A 22518-nucleotide genomic window follows, 5' to 3' on the forward strand; every position below is an offset into this window, starting at 1 on the left:
CCTCTCTCTTTTTGGTGGGAATCCTTTCATACAGCATCATTTCTTATCAATAGGTTACCAACACCTGTCTTGAACAACATCTCTCCATTTGAAAAACTTCACAACAGAAAACCAGATTATCAGTTTCTTAAGATCTTTGGTTGCTCCTGTTTCCCTCTGCTCAAGCCTTACAACAAACATAAACTCAGTTTCCACACCCAAAAGTGTCTTATGATAGGTTACAGTCCTATTCACAAGGGTTACAAATGCCTTGATCCTACTGGAAAAGTCTATGTTGCCAGGCATATTAAGTTTAATGAATTTGAGTTTCCTTATACTGAGTTATTTTCCATCCATAAAACTGTGAATTCTTCATCTAAAATTCACCAGTCTGAAAGTCCCTTTACAGTTCTGAATTTTCAGTCTATCTCTCATGACAGCAGCTCTACATATCCATCTGCAAGTAATCATGTTTCAGATGCAGGTTCTGATTCTAATGCCCTAAACTCAACACCTCCACTCTCTACACAAAGTACATCACCCAATCTGCAACACACAAACACTAGCACTTGTTCAACACACAATCCTTCTACCTCACCTCAAACACAAAACTCTCCACCTACTCATAATACACATTCCATGGTCACAAGATCTAAGGCTGGAATATTCAAACCTAAGTCCTACTTAGCAGTCACACAAGATCTTGAACCAACCTCAGTCAAAATGGCTTTGAGTGATCCAAGATGGAAGCAAGCTATGCAGGCAGAATTTGATGCTTTGCAGATCAATGAAACCTGGGAGTTAGTTCCTAAAGAAACAACACAGAAGATTATAGGCAACAAGTGGGTTTTTAGAGTAAAGTACAACCCTGATGGAAGTATATCTAAGCACAAAGCTAGACTTGTTGCGAAGGGGTTTCATCAAACTCCAGGTGTGGACTTCTTTGAAACATACAGTCCAGTAGTCAAACCATGCACAATCAGAATCATCTTGAGCCTTGCTGTTATGCATCACTGGCCTATAAGACAACTTGATGTAAATAATGCCTTTCTAAATGGCATTCTCAGTGAAGAGGTGTATATGTCTCAACCAGAAGGGTTTCTTCATCCTCAGCTTCCTACTCATGTGTGTAAATTGAAAAAGGCTCTTTATGGGCTCAAACAAGCTCCAAGAGCTTGGTATGATAAGTTGAAGAGCTCAATGTTGCAGTGGGGTTTTCACACTTCCAGGTCTGACACTTCCTTATTCATCCAGCATACTGAAGGAGAATTAGTTGTAGTTCTTATCTATGTTGATGACATATTAGTCACTGGGTCAAACACTAAACTTGTGGAAAGAATTGTTCATCAGCTGGGAAAAGAATATGCTTTAAAAGACCTTGGGGAGTTTAATTATTTCCTTGGTCTAGAAGTTACACCATCACATGAAGGACTCCATCTTTCTCAGACCAAATACATTGGTGATTTGCTGAAGAAGGCACAGATGCTGGACAGCAAAGGGTGTCAAACTCCTATGAGCTCAACTGAGAAGCTAACTAAAGACAAGGGGACAGCTTTTGAAAATCCATCTCTGTACAGAAGTGTAGTGGGATCTTTACAGTATGTTATCTTGACAAGACCTGAAATAGCTTTTTCAGTCAACAAACTCAGCCAATTTCTCTCAACTCCTTCTGTTTTTCATTGGCAAGCATGCAAACGTGTACTAAGATACCTTCAACTGACAGCAAGTTATGGTTTACAGTTCTATCACACTGGAAATCTCACATTGACAGCTTTTTCAGATGCTGATTGGGGATCAGATTTGGATGACAGGAAATCAATTGGAGGCTATTGTGTTTACTTAGGCAATAATCTCATTTCCTGGTCTTCCAAGAAGCAGCAAATAGTCTCCAGAAGTACAGCTGAGTCTGAATATCGAGCATTAGCTTTGACTACTTCAGAGGTACTTTGGATAACTTACTTGTTTAAAGAGTTACAAGTGAAGTTACAACAGACTCCAGTACTCAATTGTGATAACAAAAGTGCTGAAGCATTGGCCAGCAATCCAAAGTACCATTCAAAAACAAAACATATTGAGCTTGATTTGCACTTCATCAGAGAACATGTTGCCAGAAAAGAAGTTGTGATTAATCATGTTCCTAGCTGTGAACAAGTTGCTGACATTCTCACTAAACCATTAGCCATTGATCAGTTTAACTATCTTAGATCCAAGCTCAATGTTCTTCCCAGACCTTGAGCTTGAAGGGGGCTGTTAAGATAGTTCATATTTTGGAATTAAGGAGTTAACGAGCTGATTAGTTTAGTTTGTTAATATTGCTGATGTGTAACTTGCTGAGTCAGCAGGTTAGTTAAAGTTGTTAGTAACAGTTTTTGTATTTGATCTTTGTTTTTGGTTTACACACACAACGTGTGTACAGCAGTCCAGAATATGTATATATACAGCTGTTATTAACAAGATCAATATAATTACAATTCATTTTTTCCTCTCTGATATTTTCTCCCTGGTTCGTTTATTTTCTCTGTATCCAAACACTCAAACTCTGTTCTTAACTAACGCAAAACAACAGTACAGCAAGCTTATAAATAAACAGTATGCCATTACAATTGCAACTATTGCTATGATGAAGCAGTTACTCATCTTCGCACGTGTTTGGTAACTTCAGATCAGGTTTCCCCACTTCCATTCTTATCCAACATTTCTCTCTTCAGACGAACAACATTTAATGCCAAAATGTGAGAAATAATCTTTTATTTTATCAACAAACTGGAAGCAAGTTTATCTCCAAGACTTCTTGATGATCAAAGTGCCACAAACTCCCCAAAACCCCACAACGAAACCAAGTGTCATGCTAACAAAGAGCCATAGCTTGTCACGCTCATTTTCGTCTTCCTCATATTCATCACCACCAGGATCCCCCGGCGTTCCATCGATTTCAGAGCACCTTTTTGGTAGTGGATCGCCACAAAGTGGTAGATTACCCTCATAAATTGATGGATCATCGAGGCTTTGAAACTGGTTCGCTTTTGGTATTTCTCCGGACAAGTTTTTTTATGACAGGTTCAAGTGATTCATGAACGTAAGTGAAACCATGCTTGGAGGAATAGAACCAGAAAGCTTGTTTCTGGATAGGTCTAACGATTCCAGCCATTCCAGTTTTCCAATCTGTGTTGGTATTTTTCCCACCAAATGATTCCGTGACAAGTTCAAGGTTCCCAAATGAATAAGTCTTGTGAGCTCCACCGGCATCTCTCCTGATAGATTGTTGCTTGACAGATCCATAAGATTTACAAGGTAAAAAGTGGTATAAAATACGTATTCACTTCCTTTTAACACCACTTGCAAACTTCCCTCGTATTTAACAGAATCTGGAGGTTCAACTTTCATACCACTGAAGTTTCCTACACAGGGAGGAATGATTCCTGACAGGTTATTGTGTGAGAGGTCCAATATGTGAAGAGCAGGAAGCTTGCACAATTCAGGAGGAATGGTTCCATTGAAGTAGTTGGATCAGAGGCGCAAAATTGACAATGATGGCATGCTTTCTCCTATCCAAGCTGGAATGCTGCCCGATAGTTGATTGTCTCCAAGATCAAGACTATCCATCATTGAGCAATTTTTCAGTGAAGGAGGGACTTCGCCAGAAATATGATTGTTACAGAGTATTAAGAACCTGACTGAAAGAAGAGAACCTATTGATTCTGGAATTTCACCCGAAAGACTATTATTTGACACGTCTAGAATATACAGGGAAGAAATGTTGCTCCACAACCGAGGAATCTCACGGGCCAAATTATTGTTAGAAATGACCAATGTTAGTAATTGTTGTAGATTGCCTATGGACTTGGAAACGCTACCATTTAGAGAGTTAAAAGAGATGTCTAAGTCTGTCAGGAAGGGAATTTTTTGGCCAAAGTCACGAGGAATTGGCCCAGAAAAGGAATTATCCCTCAAGTACAGCTTCGTCAAGTTGAATTACCAGAGTGGGAGTGGACCCTCGAAGCTATTTGAACTCAAATCAACTGTGCCCGGAAAGCGAAATCCTAAGGAATTAGGAATTCTTCCACTTAATTCATTATAAGCTACATTTAGTTCATCTAGAGTCAAGTCTAATTGCCAAAACCAATCGGCTATGGTGTCTGAAATCCTAACATTGTTAAGAACCAAAGTTGTCAGTTCAGTTTGATTTCTAAGCCATGTTGGAAATTTTGGACCTAGTTGGGACGATCTAATATTGATGAATGTGAGTTTAAAAGGAGGAATCCAATGAGAACTGATGTTGAAAATCAAGGAAATGTTTTCCGATTGTTTGTGTAATGAAAGTTCTTTTAGGTTTGAGAGTTTCCTAAAATGAGTTTCAGTTATGATACCCTCCCATTGGTTCTCAGAGAGATCTAACACTTCAACTGCTGAGAGCTGCCCAAAATTTTCTGGGAATTTCCCATTCATTTGATTAGATGAGAGGTACAGTTCCTTCAGAAAGGTCAAGTTTCCTATTGATGGTGGAATTGAACCAACAAAGGAGTTATGCCAAAGTTCAAGATATCTTAAGTTTTTAAGATATCCTAAGGAACTGGGCAGATCACCATTGAGTTGATTGAATCCTAACTCTAGTTTCTCTATAAGCTGCTATTGGTGCATTCAGATAAACCATCAATGAAATCACTCACCTCACCACTGAAATTGTTTCTAGAAAGCTTCAAAGTCCGCAAATTGCATAGCTTTCCCAAATTTCTGGAAAGCCGGCCTCCGAGGAATGAATTTCCAGACAAATCTAGCTGTTGTAGAGAATTCAAGCTGGCAAATCCATCTGGTATGTCACCTTGCAGATCGTTGGTGTTGAGATCCAGGCTTGAAAGTCTAGTGATGTTGAACAACCAGTGAGGTATCGTGGAATTGAAACCATTGTTGGAGAGGTCAAGCACTTGAAGGGATGTGAAGTTTAGAGATGGAAAATGGATAGGTAGAATGGGAAGATTACAATTGGGCAAGTGCAACTCAACAAGAGAACGAAGCATACTAATACTTTCAAGCCAATATGCTGCAGCCTTACTAAGATCTGCCCCTCCCAAGTTAAGATATTTCAAGGAAGGAAGACCAGAAATCCATCCAAGGCCTATTTGATTGGATTGATCAAGAAAATTATTGAGATCAAGAGAAAGCAAATTCGAGAGGTTTCCAAGACTTTGAGGAATAGTCCCACTGAAAAATGAGCCTGACAGATTGAGGTATCTCAGTTCCTTTAGTGATCCAATGAATTCTGGAACTTTGAACCCTTTAAAATTATTCATGCTTAAGTCCAAGTATTTCAAATCTTTCAACTGAAGCAGAGATGGACTTATCGGACCACCCAATTCGTGTCCTGCATCATCTTCATATGCGTCAAAACTGTCTCGAAATGGGTTGTTGAGTTTGAGCTTGATGACACTTGCAGTTCTGTTGTTGCAGCTTACTCCTCTCCATCTACAGCAATCTTCTCCAACCCAAGACGAGAGCCGGCCTGAAGGGTCCGCAAGGTTTTGTCTGAACTGAAGAAGTGCTTTCCTCTCAACTTCTTTGCAACCTGAACCAAGTGCTTTTACGGTTTGCAGTGCAAAACTCCTGATAACAGTAAAATAGACAGAAGTGCCAATGAAGCACAATTTTTGTCACACATGTCTGCAATGTGCAACAGGATTGCTTTTGTTTTACTGAAAAGATATGCAACTCAGATTACTATGTATAAATATAAAATCCTAACACTGACTGTTTTGTTATTGACCTCACAATTCCGTGAATTAATGAAAGACACCGATATGGCAAATGTGCAGTGCATGTAAACGTGGAATTTCGCCACGTCCACATCTTCTGTGGGGCAAGTTCGGAGCATTTAATGAAGACTCTGTGATTTTATTGAATGAACATTTTGCGTGTCCTTCACTCCAGGAATTTTTATGCTTGGAAAATATGAATGCGAGTAGGTACATGCTAAAATTTTCCAAGAAGAATATTGGAAGTAAACATCAGTCTTTGTGGAGTCAATAAAGTTCTGCAATTCAAGTGTGGATGCACTATTTTTTGCATTGACCTATTATGGTCAATTTCCATTTTATTCCATTTCAGTGGGTCATTTTTCAAAGCAGAATGATTACATTTACAAAAAATTGTTCAATCCATATCCACCTTGGAATCCCTGTGTGAGAAGAAAATTATAATAACGTGAGCAAAGATGATCAAGATTATATTGCATCAAAGTGGTTTTATTTTCCCACAATATACTATCATAATTGGTCAACAGAGTTGCCAATAGTGTGTAAAATCGGCAACATTGAGCTTTAAAGCTCTGCAATTCTTATAATTTTATATCTAAGATTTATATATTAAAGTCATTGCATGGATAAATTTAATTTCGTTCATTGGTGATTTGCGTTATATTTTGCACTTTTTCTAGCCCACTTTGTTTTGTCCTCGACGCAGTGCTACTTCAAACATAAACATTTATAAAATAAACAATTATGACATTCGGAGCAATTTTTACTGAACAAAGACATTCTCCAAAACTAGGAGTAACAATCTGGGTCAGGATTCGTTTATTCGATTCAAATCGATGCAAATTAAATAGGTTTGGATTTGAAAAAATTAATTCGCTTAATAAATGAGTGAATTCAATTCGTTTTGCTAATTAAACGAATCGAATCTGGGTTTCAAGACATTGATTCGTTTATTCATTTAGGATTCGTTTAATAAGTGGGTCATAAACAAATTGAATACGATTCATTCGTTTAAAATTCGTTTAATTAAATTATACTTTTATCTTTAAACTTATCTAAAAAATTTTGAAACTTGCAGGTTAATATAATAATTTAAAACTATAATAATACAAAGTATATAAGTGGAACAAAAACTAGGGCATAGCCGGTCCTAATTTTTGTTCTTCATCATTTCCGATCCCACTCTTTCTTTCCCTTCTCTTAGCCCTCTCTTCCCTTCATATCTGCCCTCTACAGCCGACTACAATTTTGTTTTGTTTTCTCTACAACTTAGCTAGCTAGCAACCATTTCGTTTGTCTCCACCATCTCGCTCTCAATTAACTCACGGTAAGCTCCTATCCTTTTTTTTTTTAATTTTTGAACTATGGATTTATTTTTTATTTTTTTTGTTGGTGATTATAAATTCTAAAAATTAATGATCAGTTCCAGATTAGGATGTAGAGCTTATTGCATTTTTATTTTTGCTCTATTTTGATATTTCTTATTCAATTTGTTGTCTCATTTGTATTAATCAGAGAGAGTGATTAGATACAGAAGGCTTTCAATCTTTTGCTATGTTTAGTCTAGGATAGCTTGCGTTTATTTTTGTCGATCGAATGATGTGCCTTTTTATATCTCTTGCATTTGAAATATGCAGTTATCTAAAATTCTCAAGCATGCATGTTCTACTTCTGCACATGATTTGACCCATTATTTGTGGCATCCGCATGCACGACCGGTGCTTTGAAGCATTTTACAATTGGTTTTAAAATAATTAGGGTGTTTTCAATTTTCCCTTTTTGATAATTAATTGCTTTGTTATATATCTCAAATTGCTCCATAATCCCTCTTCGAAACTCTTTACATTTGCAAAATTCCAATCTCTAATTTCCATATTCATATATAAAAATAGATATTGTGTTTCATTTTAGTTTTGCGAAATCTGTGTATTAATTCAAATACATAAAAATCGATACACATTTGTCAAGATTCAGGACAAACATATTTGATGTCAAAGAACTGAGATTGTATTTTGTGGCATATGATTGTTCATGAGCATTTGACGTCCATTGCTGCATTTTAATTTTCTAGACAGAGCTAAGTAATTTTTTTTCAATTATTTAAGTTTAATTTTTAATTTATCTTGTTAACTAATTTTATTTACTTTTTATGTGTAGGATTCTTGTTTTCAGGGTGACAAAGACAAGATGAAGAGTATTAAAGAAATCACTTAAGAATTTATAATTCAGTGTTTGGATAACTGTATATTTTAATTTTAGAATATGGTTCGGATTATTTTTATTTTGTAGAATGTTAAATGTCTGGAATTTTTAGAATTTACTTTGCTTAATTTTATTTATTAATTATGTTGAGTACATAAAAGCACCAGGTCGGCCATGCTACTATTTCCGCCCCGGCACGGATCGCTTCAGCCAAAGTGATATGAGCAGAACACGTGGGCTAACATGAGCCGACCAGAGATGAATACAACCAGGGAAACATACCGACCAGAGGTATATACCGAGCCGACACTCATCCCCAGAGAAGCGGGAACACGATCCCACAGAATCGCGGTAGTTGTGCTTTTCCCAGAACCGTTGAAGGACACGCGAGATCCACGTTTGCCCACAATGTAACAGTTAGAGTCTTATGAGGGGCTGCCACTACCCGAAAAATGTGGGATGAATGGCAAACGGAAACGTGGGGACAGCGGCTATAAAAGAAGAAGAAATCGATGAAGAAAGGGAGAGAAAAATTGGAGAGAGGGAAAACGCTGTCAAATTGCAACCAGGCCATTTCCTTACAAATTTCTAACAAACTTCTTGAATCCAAATTACATTGTTTTCCCGTAAATACCTTGTGCTAACTTAGGCATCAGAGGGTTTACGCCGGCAAAACCACCGGCGTCTCTGACCCATTTTTGTGAACGCAGGTCTAGTGAGAGAAAGGAGGGTGATACCAGCCTTAGTGGTTCGAACAAACAGTCGATAATACAAACGTTGGTGAAAGAATCTGGTCGGTCCAAGGGCGAGCAGATTTTAGCATCAACATTTTGGCGCCGTCTGTGGGGATCTGGATAAAAAGTTACCACTGAATTAGTAGTTACCGGAGAAACAGCGAACGATTAGACATGGATTTGCCAAGGAAGGACGCTTTGAGGGAGGATAACGAATCGGGGGAGACAATCACCCTTCGGGAAATTGCAAATGAAGCCCGAGAGAGGGTGATGCAAGATCGATTGGAACGGATGGAGAAGCAAATGGAGACTCTCGCTACCATACTGAATGAGCTGAGAGATGAGCGGAGAAGGGATTGCGAAATCCCCGGGGGGAGAGATGATGTTGGAGCAGAACTCAACCTCCGGAGGTGTAGAGTCGAGGAAATCCCTCCGCTGGCGGACCAACCTTATGGGGTGCATCCCTACAGGAGCACTGGTCGGGTTCCTGGAGAGCAAGTAGATGAAGGGAGGAACCAACCTCGCCCCAGGCGAGTACCGGAGGCTGATGGCCGAGGGACCAGTGCTGATGAAGGAGAGTTAAGACAGCGGTTGCAGAATGTCGAGCAGGAGCGAGATCATATGGCTGCATGTGACCCTGACCGTGCTGTAGAATTGGAAGGAGAGGTGCGCAGATTAGCGCAAGTGATAGAGGAGATACAGGGTAAGAGGAAACCCCCAAGCTGGAGGATAATGCTAGATGAAGAATCTCCACTATCAACTGAGATCATGGGCACCATAATCCCAAGAGATTTCCGCTTCCCCGACCTCAAATACTCCGGGCGAAGTGACCCGCTGGTACACATTGAGCGTTTCAACGACATGACGAGTGTGTAGGGGCTGACACCAGCTCAGAGGTGCAGGGTGTTCCCGTTGACATTAGAGGGACGAGCCCGAGAATGGTACCGCAAGCTGCCCCGAGGAAGTATAAAGGGGTATGAGCAGATGTGCCAGGAGTTGGCCGAGCAGTTCCGAGGGGCAGTGGCCCCAGAGGACGACATGATGGAACTGATGGGGATGAAACAAGAGGAGCATGAGTCCCTTCGAGATTTTGTAAAACGATATCACCGAGCCGTGCTGGATCTGGGAGCTTTTAATCACCCGCAGGCGTTGAGGGGATTAAAAGAAGGTGTAAGAATCGGCCGACTGTGGTATAACTTAAGAAGCCCCCTTGTACAGAATTACTCGTCAGGGTATGAGCAGGCGAGGCGAGATATAGAAATCGAAGAGGAGAAATCGGCAAGAATAAAAAGTGAACAGCTGGACGAGCTGAGGCGAAGGAACGGAGGGCCCCGACGGGGAACAGGTCGGGAAAACGAGCTGGAGAATCTTCAGTGATGGGCGGAATATCGGCTCGGTCCCGCCCTTACTCTATAGCTCCGAGATCACAGCAGTTCCAGCACAACCGGGCTCAACCTCCGCATCCCCCATTTTCGGATCGGCAGTGAGAATTCCGGCAGATGGCTGCTCACCCTTATCACAACACTCCTAGAGCATTAAATGCAACCAATTCCAGGACTAGTCGACCAGATCAGTTAGCGACTATGCCAGCCCGAGGTGACATTCATGATAGCTGAACAGTTCAACTGGTAGACCAGAGCTTGGCGTATAAACAGTATACTCCATTAAAGATCTCCATGGAGGAATTGTATAAGAGGATCGAGGGACGAGGCCTGTTGTACCCTCCAGCCCCTATAACAAAACCGGCTCACTGACGGGATAAGAGCAAATTCTGCAAATTCCACGACACTCATGGTCACGCTATCAGCCAATGTCGTGACCTGAAAATTCAGGTGGAGGATTTGGTGAGAAACCGTTATTTGGACGAATATGTAGATGGAATGTCCCCCGTCACTGAATCACAGTATACGCGGGATGAAGGGGCTGAGATGGGCCTGGAACATGAACAGCCGACTATCCGTGTAATAGCAGGGGGGCCAACATTGGCTGGGGATTCGAACAGAGCACGAAAGAACTATGGGTGATATGCCCTGACTAGCAAAGAAGTGCTTTTCAATTTGCCGGCAACCAAGAAGGCAAAAGTGCGGCAAGTTCCCATTATGTGGACAGATGACGATGAAGAGGGTATCTTATATCCGCATGAGGATGCATTGGTGATCAAGGCAATGGTGGCTGGTGCAGAATTGCGATGAGTACTAGTAGACACAGGCAGCTCGGTTGACATCCTGTTTAAGTCGGCTCTAGATGATATGGGGATTGCAGACTTGAAATTGGAGCGGACAAATACATCCTTAAAGGGATTTGGAGGGGGACGGTTAACTCCCATGGGGATCATCGAACTCCCAATTACTATGGGGACGAAGCCATTTGAAAGAACAATGATGTTGGATTTTGTTGTGGTAGAAGAAAGAAGCCCTTACCAGATGATACTGGGGAGACCATTCATGAGGATAAGTCAATGCGTTGTATCCACGCATTACTTGGCACTGAAATACAGAGTAAATGGGATGGTTGGCGTTGTAAAAGGCGACCAGAGGATGGCAAGGAGTTGTTATGCTACAACGGCCAAGGAGACACTGCAGGTTACTTCTCTAGATAATCGAGGAGAGTCCAAAAAGGGCCGCCAAGAGCCTGTTGAGAAACTGGAAGAAGTTGCGGTAAGCAAAAGCAACCCGAGCAGAGTAGTAAAGATCGGGTCAGGATTGGTTGGGGCAGTAAAAAGCGAGCTGATAAATTACCTACAGTCTCATGCGGATATATTCGCCTGGTCTCATGAAGATATGCCCGGAATTGATCGCGGGGTAGCTTGCCACAAGTTGGCAATCAAAAAGGGGGCAAGGCCGGTGAGACAGAAGAGGAGATGCTTCAACCAGGAAAGGTACGAGGCCATAAACGCCGAGGTGGAGAAGCTGTTGAAAGCAGGATTTATAAGGGAAGCCAAGTACCCAGAATGGATTTCAAATGTAGTCCTGGTAAAAAAGGCCAACGGAAAGTGGAGAATGTGTGTGGACTTCACGGACCTCAATAAGGCATGCCCAAAGGACAGCTTTTCCCTACCCAAAATAGATCAACTGGTGGACTCAACAGCAGGTCACAGTCTGCTCAGTTTCATGGATGCCTTTTCTGGATACAACCAGATACCCATGGACGAGCAGGATGAGGAAAGCACTGCCTTTATAACTAACATGGGTTTGTTTTGCTACAGGGTAATGCCTTTCGGCCTAAAAAATGCAGGAGCCACCTATCAAAGGTTGGTAAACAAGATCTTCAAACCGCTGATTGGACACACTATGGAGGTATATGTGGATGATATGATTACAAAGTCCAAAGAGCCGATGGATCATATGAAGCATCTAGAAGAGACCTTTGAATTACTGAGGAAGTATGAGATGAAATTAAACCCGGAGAAATGTGCATTTGGGGTCAGCTCGGGCAAATTTCTGGGATTCCTGGTAAGCCACCGAGGGATTGAGGCCAACCCCGAAAAAATACGAGCGGTTACAGATATGAGATCTCCACGGACAGTTAAAGAGGTGCAGAGCCTTACAGGGAAGTTGACAGCATTGAACCGATTCATCTCGCGGGCCACAGATAAATGCCACCCTTTCTTCCAAATTATAAAGAAAGGGAGAAAGATGGAATGGACATCAGAGTACGAGGAAGCATTTGGGCAGCTGAAGGAATATCTGGCCCGTGCACCGTTACTATCAACTCCGAGAGAGGGTGACCAGCTGCTTTTGTACTTGGCAATCTCCAAGCGGGCTACCAGCTCGGTCTTAGTCAGGGAAGAAGAAGGGAAGCAACACCCGGTATACTACACGAGCAAGGCCCTGGTGGACGCAGAAACCAGATATCCACTAATGGAGAAGTGGGCGCTGGCTCTGATAACGGTAACACGCAAACTCCGACCATATTTCCAAGCCCACCAGATCGTTGTGATGACTGACCAGCCTCTTCGGTAAGTGCTTCAAAAACCAGATGCGTCTGGTCGGTTAGTAAAATGGTCTGTGGAGCTGAGCGAATTTGACCTGTCCTACAGGCCCCAAGGAGCAATCAAGGCCCAAGCCCTGGTAGAATTTATGGTAGACCGAGCTGAACCAGTGGAAGGAGATCAGGAGGAGCAACAGTTAGAGCATGAGAAAACAGAGGGGATGTGGTTGGTAATGGTTGACGGATCATGTAGTGAGCAAGGATCCGGAGCAGGGGTTGTAATACGGAGCCTAGAAGGATCCGAAATAACGTATGCAGTGAAGTTCGAATTTCAGCTCACAAATAACCAAGCTGAATATGAAGCCTTTATCACCGGGCTCGGACTCGCACACGCCTTGAAAGCAAAGAGGGTAGAAATCCGAGCAGATTCCCAATTGGTATGTAATCAGCTCAATGATCAGTTCCAAGCAAGGGGAGAGAAGATGGGCCTTTATTTGAAGAAGGCGAAGCAGATGGTCGGACTTTTCCAAGAGGTGGAGGTAAAGCAGATATCCCGGAATAAGAATTACCGAGCGGATATGCTGGCTAGGATGGCTGCAATTGCAGACCCGAAATTACCTAAGTCGGTCCCACTAGAGGTAAGGACCTCGCCGAGCATAGGGGAGGAAGTGGAGATGATGAGAGTAAGCACTGGAGAATCCTAGATGGGCCCGATTCGCGCGTATGTCCGCGACGGAGTTTTGCCTAAGGACAAAAGGCAAGCGAGAAAGTTAAAATGCCGAGCAGCGAGGTACACGCTACTAGATGAAGTGCTGTATCGCCGAGGGTTCACCTTGCCCCTTTTGCGATGTGTGGATGATGAGGAGGCGATTATATACTAAGGGAGATTCATGAAGGAATTTGCGGCAATCACTCGGGAGCAAGAACTTTAGCCTTCAAGGCACTCCGTCAAGAGTACTTCTGGCCAACCATGCACCAGGATGCAAAAAAGATGGCAAAAAACTGTAAAACGTGCCAAAGCTTCTCTGAGGTCCCCACACAACCCCCAGAAAAGCTGACCACTATGACATCCCCATGGCCTTTTGCACAATGGGGAATCAACCTGATTGGTCCGTTACCGAAAGGCCGAGGAGCGGCAACCCATGCAATTGTAGCAGTAGACTACTTCACCAAGTGGATAGAGGTGGGGGTCCTTAGCCAAATCACGGAGAGAAAGACAACGGATTTTATCTGGAAGAATATCATCTGCAGATACGGAATCCCTTATACCATCATCACCGATAATGGGAGGCAGTTTGACAACAACAACTTCAGAGAGTTTTGCCGAAACCTAGGGGTGGATCTGAAGTTCTGCACCCTCGCACACCCCCAGGCAAACGGACAAGTGGAAGCAGCCAATAAAATGGTAAAGAAACTCCTGAAGACTAGACTGGGAGAGAAGAAAGGAGCTTGGGTTACTAAGGCAACAAAGTGCCTACTTATGCTCGGTCAACGAAAAACCAGCAGCTAAATTTACGAACTTTTACTAAGGCAAGTAAGTGTCTGCTCCTGCTCGGTCACCGAAGACCAGCAGGCGATTTTGCGAAAATTTTACTAAGGCAAATAGATGCCTATTCTTGTTCGATGCACTAAAGAACCAACAGGCAAAACCAGAAAAGAAAGCCAATATAGAGCATTCAAATAATTTTTTTATAAACGTTCAAATGTTTACAAAGCAAGTGAAAAACTAGAGTCTTTACAAAAATAGACTTAAGGATTAGGAGGATCAACGGCCTCAGCAGGTGAAGGGTCAGCTATCTCGGGAGGTAGAAGGTCGGCAATATCGGAGGGAGGAGGCACGGACTCCTGTCCCACTTCAAAAACACGCTGCCCAGCTTCTCCCTCCTGCACCCCATCCAAAGGAGCCTCCACCTGGTCCTGCTCACCCTGCTCCTTATCTGCTTGGTCGACCTCTGCCATATACCGCTGCACTCCGGCCTCCAGCTTGCTCATGTCCATCTCGGGATATTCTGTCTTAAGCACAGACATGATGCACTTGTAGGAGAAGGCAACCCCAGAATCATACTCGGCATCTAGCCGATCATCCACATCAGCGGATTTGCCTTTCTCCTCAGCCAGCTGCTCACCCAAGGATTTTATTTCCCCCTCAAGGGCGGCCCTCAAAGTATCCCTTTCAGTTTGAGTAACCTGAAGATCAGATCTCAGGTCACCCAACTCGCCCTCAAGTTTGGAGGAAGTGGATTCAGCAACCGCAACTTTCTCCTCTAGCTCCGTGATCTGCTTATTCAGCTCAGCCAGCTTCTCCTTGGAGCGATCAGTAGAGTCAGCTTTCTTCTTCAATTCCTGGTTGTCAGCCTGGAGCTTCCTCTCATGGCGCGCGGACCTAATCTTGTAGCACGAAACCATGGTGGCCACCCTGAAGGACACTCTCTGAACAGAAGCAGCTAGCTCGGAGAAGTTCATACTCTCGATGTCCTTCACTATCTTGGGCCCCACCGATCTCTTGTAATCCTTCTGATACGGGCTCAGGTAGTCCGCTTGATCCCGAGATGGTAGAGGAGAAGATCGGTCCCCAGACGGGTAGCTGACCTCAGGACTTTTGTCAGAAGTTTTCTCCTCGCCACTCTTACGGGGTGGATGAGGGGGCAGAGCAGGGACAGGAGCCTTGGAAGGGCCGACACTGGTTTTCTTTGGAGGAGGAGGGGGGTTGCTGGAGCTGCTTGGAGCCCGACCACGCTTCCTGCTCATCGCGCTGAGGATCGTGTTATCCATTCCAGCGGCTAGGTCTACTAGGCCCGAACCGACCAGACTTGTTGGTGACAGGAGGTCCTGGTAGGTAGACGCGTTCAACAGTGTAGTTTCCACCTGAAGCAAAGGTCGATCTTCAAGCCCCCCGATCAAACCCCACGACTCTGAAATAGTAAAAGAGGTTAAAGAACTCGATAAGTGACAATTTGAGTAAGAGCATAGGCAAAAATGAACGACCTCGGGTGACAAAATGTGTGGGAAGATAAATGTCCCCACCAAGCGACCGAACTGCTGGACACCAGTTCCCCCCGGCAAAGAAGAATTTGTTCTTCCAATTTTTACATGAAGAGGAAAACCCAGTGATCGGTTTCCTCTTTGCAGAACTGGACATAAGTAGTACCAGCCCGCTTCCTTCGGGCTACTCCGTAGCGGGTACAGGTGTTTCACTTCAACAAGGGAAGGCTCCTCCGACCCGTACCTCTCCCACAACACAAACATTGCCGAGAGAACCCTCCAGCCATTTGGGTGTAGCTGACCTGGGGCCAGGTGCATACTGCCCAGTATCTTGGCAAAATAACGTTGAAGGGGCAGCTGAGCTCCTAGTCTAAAACTCTCCAAATGCATCGTCACATGCCCTTTCGGAGGCCGACTAGGGACATCACCTTTTCCAGGAACTACAAGAAGAACATCGTTGGGGATGTTGTAGAGGTTCCTAAGCTTAAATAGATCAGTGGGGGTGGTGGCACAAGCTATGAAATCAATAGGATAGGAATCAGCCTCCACCCTATGGCCAATATGCCTTTTCTTAGCAGGTCCGCTCGGTCCGGAACTACTCCCCTCACCATCACCAGCTCCCTCAGGGATCCCAACCCCACTAAAGCTGTGGTTCTCACCAGAGCCCGACGCAGGTCCACCTCTATTCCCTACAAGCTCTAGTTCGGGGGAGGGAGAGACAACCAAGGGTCGTGGGTACTAGAGGGTACCCTTGCCATGGGAAGGACCTACGCTACTGGAGGGGCCTAAGAAATCTGTGGGTATTGACACGTTGAGGCATGAATCCCCTGATTCTTCATCACTCTCATCAACAATTAACTTTTTTTTCCGGTTTGACATATCGGAATCCCAAAAGAAAACAAGGAAAACTCGAATATACGGATACAAAATGGGGCAACATGAAACCCAATCAACAACAACCAGAGAAGGGATTAAAAACAATACCTGAAATGAATTGGCCCTGATAGCGCTGCCGTGACAGAGAAAAAACAGCAAGTAGAAACTCCGGACCCAGGGAATGTGAGTAAAGTTCAGAAAGGGGGGAGGTTAACGACGGAGAGACGAATAACAAAACAATGACAATATAAGTCTAGGGATTTGAAACGAAAAAGGGGAAATGAGAGCATTTAAGTGATGGGGATGCCAGCTCACTCACCAAATATCGAGGACAGATAGCCCGTCGTTTCAAATTTCAAATATGAAGAATCTGGAGGTGCCACATCACCAACCGTTACAAGGGGCCAAGATAGACGTAAGCCCAGATATGCAATAGACATGCTCATTTAGGCCCATACTCAGGTCGGAATCTCCCCAAAAGAAAAATGGTACCTCAGGTCCGCCCCAGCAAACAAAAGACCAGATGAAAAGCTCCCCGGGTTGGTGAGATTTGACCATCAGTTTCTACTCTTCACTCATTTCACTCGCCAGACCAGAAATTGGGGGACTGGTGTTGAGTACATAAAAGCACCAGGTCGGCCATGCTACTATTTCCGCCTCGGCACGGATCGCTTCAACCAAAGTGATATGAGCAGAACACGTGGGCTAACATGAGCCGACCAGAGATGAATACAACCAGGGAAACATACAGACCAGAGGTATATACCGAGCCGGCACTCATCCCCAAAGAAGCGGGAACACGATCCTACAGAATCGCGGTAGTTGCGCTTTTCCCAGAACCGTTGAAGGACACGCGAGATCCACGTTTGCCCACAATGTAACAGTTAGAGTCCCATGAGGGGCTGCCACTACCTGAAAAAGGTGGGATGAATGGCAAACGGAAACGTGGGGACAGCGGCTATAAAAGAAGAAGAAATCGATGAAGAAATGGAGAGAAAAACTGGAGAGAGGGAAAACGCTGCCAAATTGCAACCAGGCCATTTCCTTACAAATTTCTAACAAACTTCTTGAATCCAAATTATATTGTTTTCCCGTAAATACCTTGTGCTAACTTAGGCATCCGAGGGTTTACGCCGGCAAAACCACCGGCGTCTCTGACCCAATTTTGTGAACGCAGGTCTAGTAAGAGAAAGGAGGGTGATACCAGCCTTAGTGGTTCGAACAAACAGTCGATAATACAAACGTTGGTGAAAGAATCTGGTCGGTCCAAGGGCGAGCAGATTTCAGCATCAACAAATTATATTTTGTAAACGAATAATAAACGAATCCAAAATTGTTATGGATTCATTATAGGATAAACACATAATAAATGAATCCAAATTCAGTTCGATTCGTTTATTAATTCTACTAAACGAATTAAATGAATCAAACTAAATATTCGTTTAATAAACGAATCGAATTCGAATTAGTATAATTTTGACCCTATTCGTTAACAATTCAATTCAAATTCGATTCATTTATTTGTTTTGCCACCCTTATCTAAAACTAACTTCAACTGAAATATTTTATATATGAAAATTCAATTCTCACATTTTTTTTTTTGTTGGTCTTCAGATCTCACTGTAACTTGTTAAAAAAATCAAAGTCTTATTTGGAATTGAGGTTGAGTACTAAAGTATTTGGTAAATATCCGTTTTTGTAACTTGGAAGCAAAATTAATTTGATTTTACGATTGTGTTATGAAAAATTTACTATATCTTTAATAATTTTGTCAAAATTATTATTCAAAAATTATAATTATTACATATTATTAATTTTTATTTCATACTTATAGTTTTTTCTCACAATATTTGTAAATTAAAAATTATAGCACCTTAATACTAAATAAGGCTCATATATAGTATACGAGGTAATTTTACCGGCACCAATAATGATCGAACCCTAATACATAATATCATAAATTATAATTTTCCAAATGACATATTCGGAGTAAAATTTGACAACTTCAATGACCTCTAAAATTATGCAATTGGATTGAATGGATCCAACAGAATTAAATTAGTTTGCTCACTACACTATACATAACTGTTATTTGTGAATTAACAACCATAGCAAAAACGGTTGCAATTTGGGATTTAGCGTTTCAGTTTTAGGTATGGCAAAATAACCACCAACCTACAAATCTGCCCAAACCCACCCACAAAAACCCGCTCGCTATGAGTAATTTTGTTCGTTGCAGGTGGGTTGGTATTTCAAATTTAAATTCACTGTGGGTTGCGGGTGAGTTTGGTATTGAGAAAAAATCCGTTGGGTACTAGCGCAGGTATCCACCACCCCGTATTCTTTATTTTAATTATTTATATTTTTTATTTTAATCACAAAAATTACATTAAAAATTTTAATCATGAATATATTTAAAGTTAAAGTTTATAATTGGGATATTATCATTTTACCACCAAACTTATTCTGACATATCATGTCAGTACCACGGTTTGGTGAAAAGAGCATTTTAGCACCAAACGTTTTTGCCGTTATCAATTTACCATCATTCCGTTAACAATAACAGAAAATGAGTTAAAAATCGATTTTACCCCCAAGAGAATAAAAGATAATTTTACCCTTTGAGAAGAAAAAAAAAATAAACAAAAATAAGATTTAGAAAACAACTAAAAATTGTAATTAATAAAAAATAATGAATAATATGTAGAAATACAATAAACGGCAAAGAACAATTAATAAAAATTTATGATTCAAAATTAATATTATAACATATGAAATTCAAGTATTAATCACAACTAAAAATAATAACAATTTACAATAACAATAACAATTAATAAGATTTAGAAAACAACTGAAATTTCTAATTAATAAAAATAATGAAGAATATGCAAAATTATGACAAACAACAAAAATAATAATAAAAAATTCTGCTTCAAAATTAATATTATAATCTATGAAATTCAAGTATTAATCACAAATAAAAACAATAACAATTTAATTAAAGGAAAAAATTAATGAGAGAGAGGGCTAATTTTAGGGTTATCAATTTCCTAATTCTCTAATTATTTCCCTTGAATTTTTTTTACTTTGTTTTATTGTTTATTTTACACTTGCAATGGAGTGTTTTGGCTTCAATAGGAAATGTCTTTGATGCCCTTATGACATCAGCAAAACATCAGCAAATTTTTTACTTTTTTAACAGAATGGTGATAAATTGATAATGGTACAAACGTTTGGTGGTAAATTGCTCTTTTCGCCAAACCGTGGTACTGACATGATATGTCAGAATAACTTTGGTGTTAAAATGATAATATCCCTTTATAATTCCTAAACCTAACTTATCTCACTACAACATATATACAATAAACTTTTACTAAGTATAAATTTTATAATTTTTATTACTAATATTTTATTTTAATTTAATTGATTTTGTTTGTTTTTCTTTAAAGATAATTGTATAAAATCTACTTGTTAATATTATTGATAATACTCGTATATTGATTAAAAGATGAAGCAAGCATTGATATTAGTGATGTTGATTTGCCTACAATAGAAAAATTGTGTTAGATTAATATATTTTTTGTATTTTTTAATGTTAAAATTTTAATTTCTTATTTACATTGATAAAATCTAGAATTGAATTTTTTTGTAGATTTTTTAGGTTATTATTATTTATTCACAGTTTGAATTATTTAATTTAAGTTTTTATGTATTATTAAAAGTATTTTTTTATATTCGTGATTTTAAATGAGAAAACCCACAAAAGATCCGCTGCGAATTGCGGGCGGATTTGGAAATTTTTTGCAGGTGCGGGTTTACTAATGGCAAACCCACAGTTGGCGGTGCCCATTGCCATCCCTATTCAATTTTATTTAATTTGGTATGAAGCAAGTTTTCAACTTGTTCATTTAAGTCCCTATATGTGCCAAGCACATGAATCACTTATGTTGACTGAATCAAATGCTTGTTGTGGCTCTTGGGAAGCCAGGGAAAGATTGTTATGCTGTCATCTGAGCAGTTTATTTAGTATGTAAAATATAATCAATAGCATACAACAGTCTTTTCTTCCAAAAAAAAAAAAATTCTTCCTCGAGTTTACTAAAAACAAAGTTGTCTGTGAAATACTAACTAGGCAAACCCAAAAGGGGGGGTGAATTGGGATATTAAAAATTATTTAATTCTAAAGCAACACTCAATTCAAATCCAACACAAATTTAAAGCATTGACAGATAAATCAATCACAATATAAAAAGATAAGGGAAGAGAGAGCAAATACAATGATTTTTATGTGGTTCGGCAATCCCCGCCTACGTCCACGCCTCCAAGCTCATCGGGCTTGAGGATTTCACTAAGCTAGCCACCCAAGGCTTCAAACGCTTACAATTGACTTCCAAGGTGTCAATGGACCTTTACAACAAGAGATTATCCCCAATCTCTTAACCCAAGTGTATCCCAACACTTACAATCACTCAAAGTAAAAGATTGCAAATTGTTTTTCTCTCACACAATATTTAAGATTACAAATCAATGCCCAATATGTGAATAGATGAAGAGAGAATGTGTTTTAAAGCTCTATGAAGATTGTATTCTCGGATATAAGCTCAGTGGTAGTGTTGTGATCCACCTTCTTTGAATTTGAATGAGCTTATTTATATCTGGAGCTGAAAATCTAGTCGTTACAAACTGTCGGACAGAAAACGGTTCGCCGTTAACCCTAAACGGTTAACCGTTTCGGTTGGTCAAAGTTACCGTTGGGCCAGTTTTCAAATAAACGGTTTGCTGTTTAGGATTAACCTTTCGCCGTTAAATTCCAGAGACCTGCAAGATGAACATTAGTTATCCGTTTACACTAAACGGTTAAAGACTTGCGTGAAGTGGCTTCTCTAGATATTATCGGTTAACCGTTTGCAATAAACGGTTAGCCGTTTGGCTCCAGTAACCTGCAAAATAATTTAGCCTTATCAAGTTTTGTTAATCAGTGCCAGAGGATGACAACCTTCAATTCTGGACGTTATCGGTTAACCGTTGAAATAAACGGTTCACCGTTAAGTTCCAGTAGCCATCCCATCTTTTGTGTTTTCCGTTTTTCATAAACGGTTAGAGCTTTAGGCAATATGTTGCTCTCTGGATGTTATCGGTTAACCGTTTATATAAACGATTCACCGTTTATAACAAGAATTGCATTTTAAACTAGTTTTTGCAGAGAATTTTTTTCTAATTTGAAAGTCCATCTTTTATGAAGAATGAATGGAATGATTATTAAGGCTTTCGTTTATTAAGAAATAGCTCCAATATTTTTATCAAAAACCATTTAAAATTTGTTATCATCAAAATCAATATTATTAACATATTCATGTTAATAGTCTGCAGGATGAAATTTATAGTGAAACAACAATTGATCATGCAGTGCGAGTGTGTAGCACTTTACATAAACTTTTTTTGAAACTCGAAAGTAGCCATACTTCATTTTCTTCTTGAATTTGTTAGTGACACTTCGATAATTTAAAGATTTCTCCAAATAAACATGTCAATTGACTTTTGTGCTTTTCCAAATTTTGCTCACTTTGCTCTCCATTTGAAACGAATTTAAATCTATCGCATATAGATGTAGGCAATTAAAAATAAAAAATTAACAACTTAATTAATTTTTAGAAATTTTGTCCACGGTTATTGTTTACGATTACTGTTCATCCGCATAAAAATATTAATTTTCCAAAAACACAATAAATTGCAGAAAATAAATGACATGAAGATTTTTATGTGGTTCGGATTAATCAATCCTACATCCATGAGGCCACACACAGATGAAAAGTAATTCACCAAGTTGAGATGTTACAACCTATGAATTTACCAAATTTAAGACTCTCACTTACAGTTTATCACCATACAATTTACTTAACCTTAGACTGAATCTGCTTCTCTTGAATAATTGCTGCCCCTTTTGATCCACGATCCTCAAGGCACTTCGCAAAGTGATCAATAGCAATTCTTCAATTCTTCAATATCTAATGATTCAAGATCCACATAAACTCTCCATAGAGATGAAAAGAAGATAAATAAATAAATCA

At 40.5% G+C, this 22518-nt stretch overlaps 2 protein-coding genes across 2 annotated transcripts in view; both read right to left on the reverse strand.

Annotated features, from left to right (window-relative positions):
* Positions 1-2530: 2530 nt before the first annotated feature.
* LOC107175848 (receptor-like protein EIX1) overlaps positions 2531-22518 on the reverse strand; it is a 31369-nt gene continuing 11381 nt past the window's right edge. The window contains exon 2 of the mRNA XM_052435566.1: positions 2531-4646. Coding sequence (XP_052291526.1) covers positions 4596-4646 — 51 coding nt within the window. The 3' untranslated portion in view covers positions 2531-4595. The remainder of the gene's footprint in view (positions 4647-22518) is intronic.
* Positions 2755-4425, reverse strand: LOC127900281 (receptor-like protein EIX2). Its single transcript, XM_052434895.1, has 3 exons — positions 3956-4425; positions 3087-3230; positions 2755-2920 (listed from the first exon to the last, which is right to left on the reverse strand). The coding sequence occupies exons 1-3, from the start codon at positions 4423-4425 to the stop codon at positions 2755-2757; spliced, it is 780 nt and encodes a 259-aa protein (XP_052290855.1).

Source organism: Citrus sinensis, chromosome 2, assembly GCF_022201045.2.
Source record: "Citrus sinensis cultivar Valencia sweet orange chromosome 2, DVS_A1.0, whole genome shotgun sequence".
NCBI lineage: Eukaryota > Viridiplantae > Streptophyta > Magnoliopsida > Sapindales > Rutaceae > Citrus > Citrus sinensis.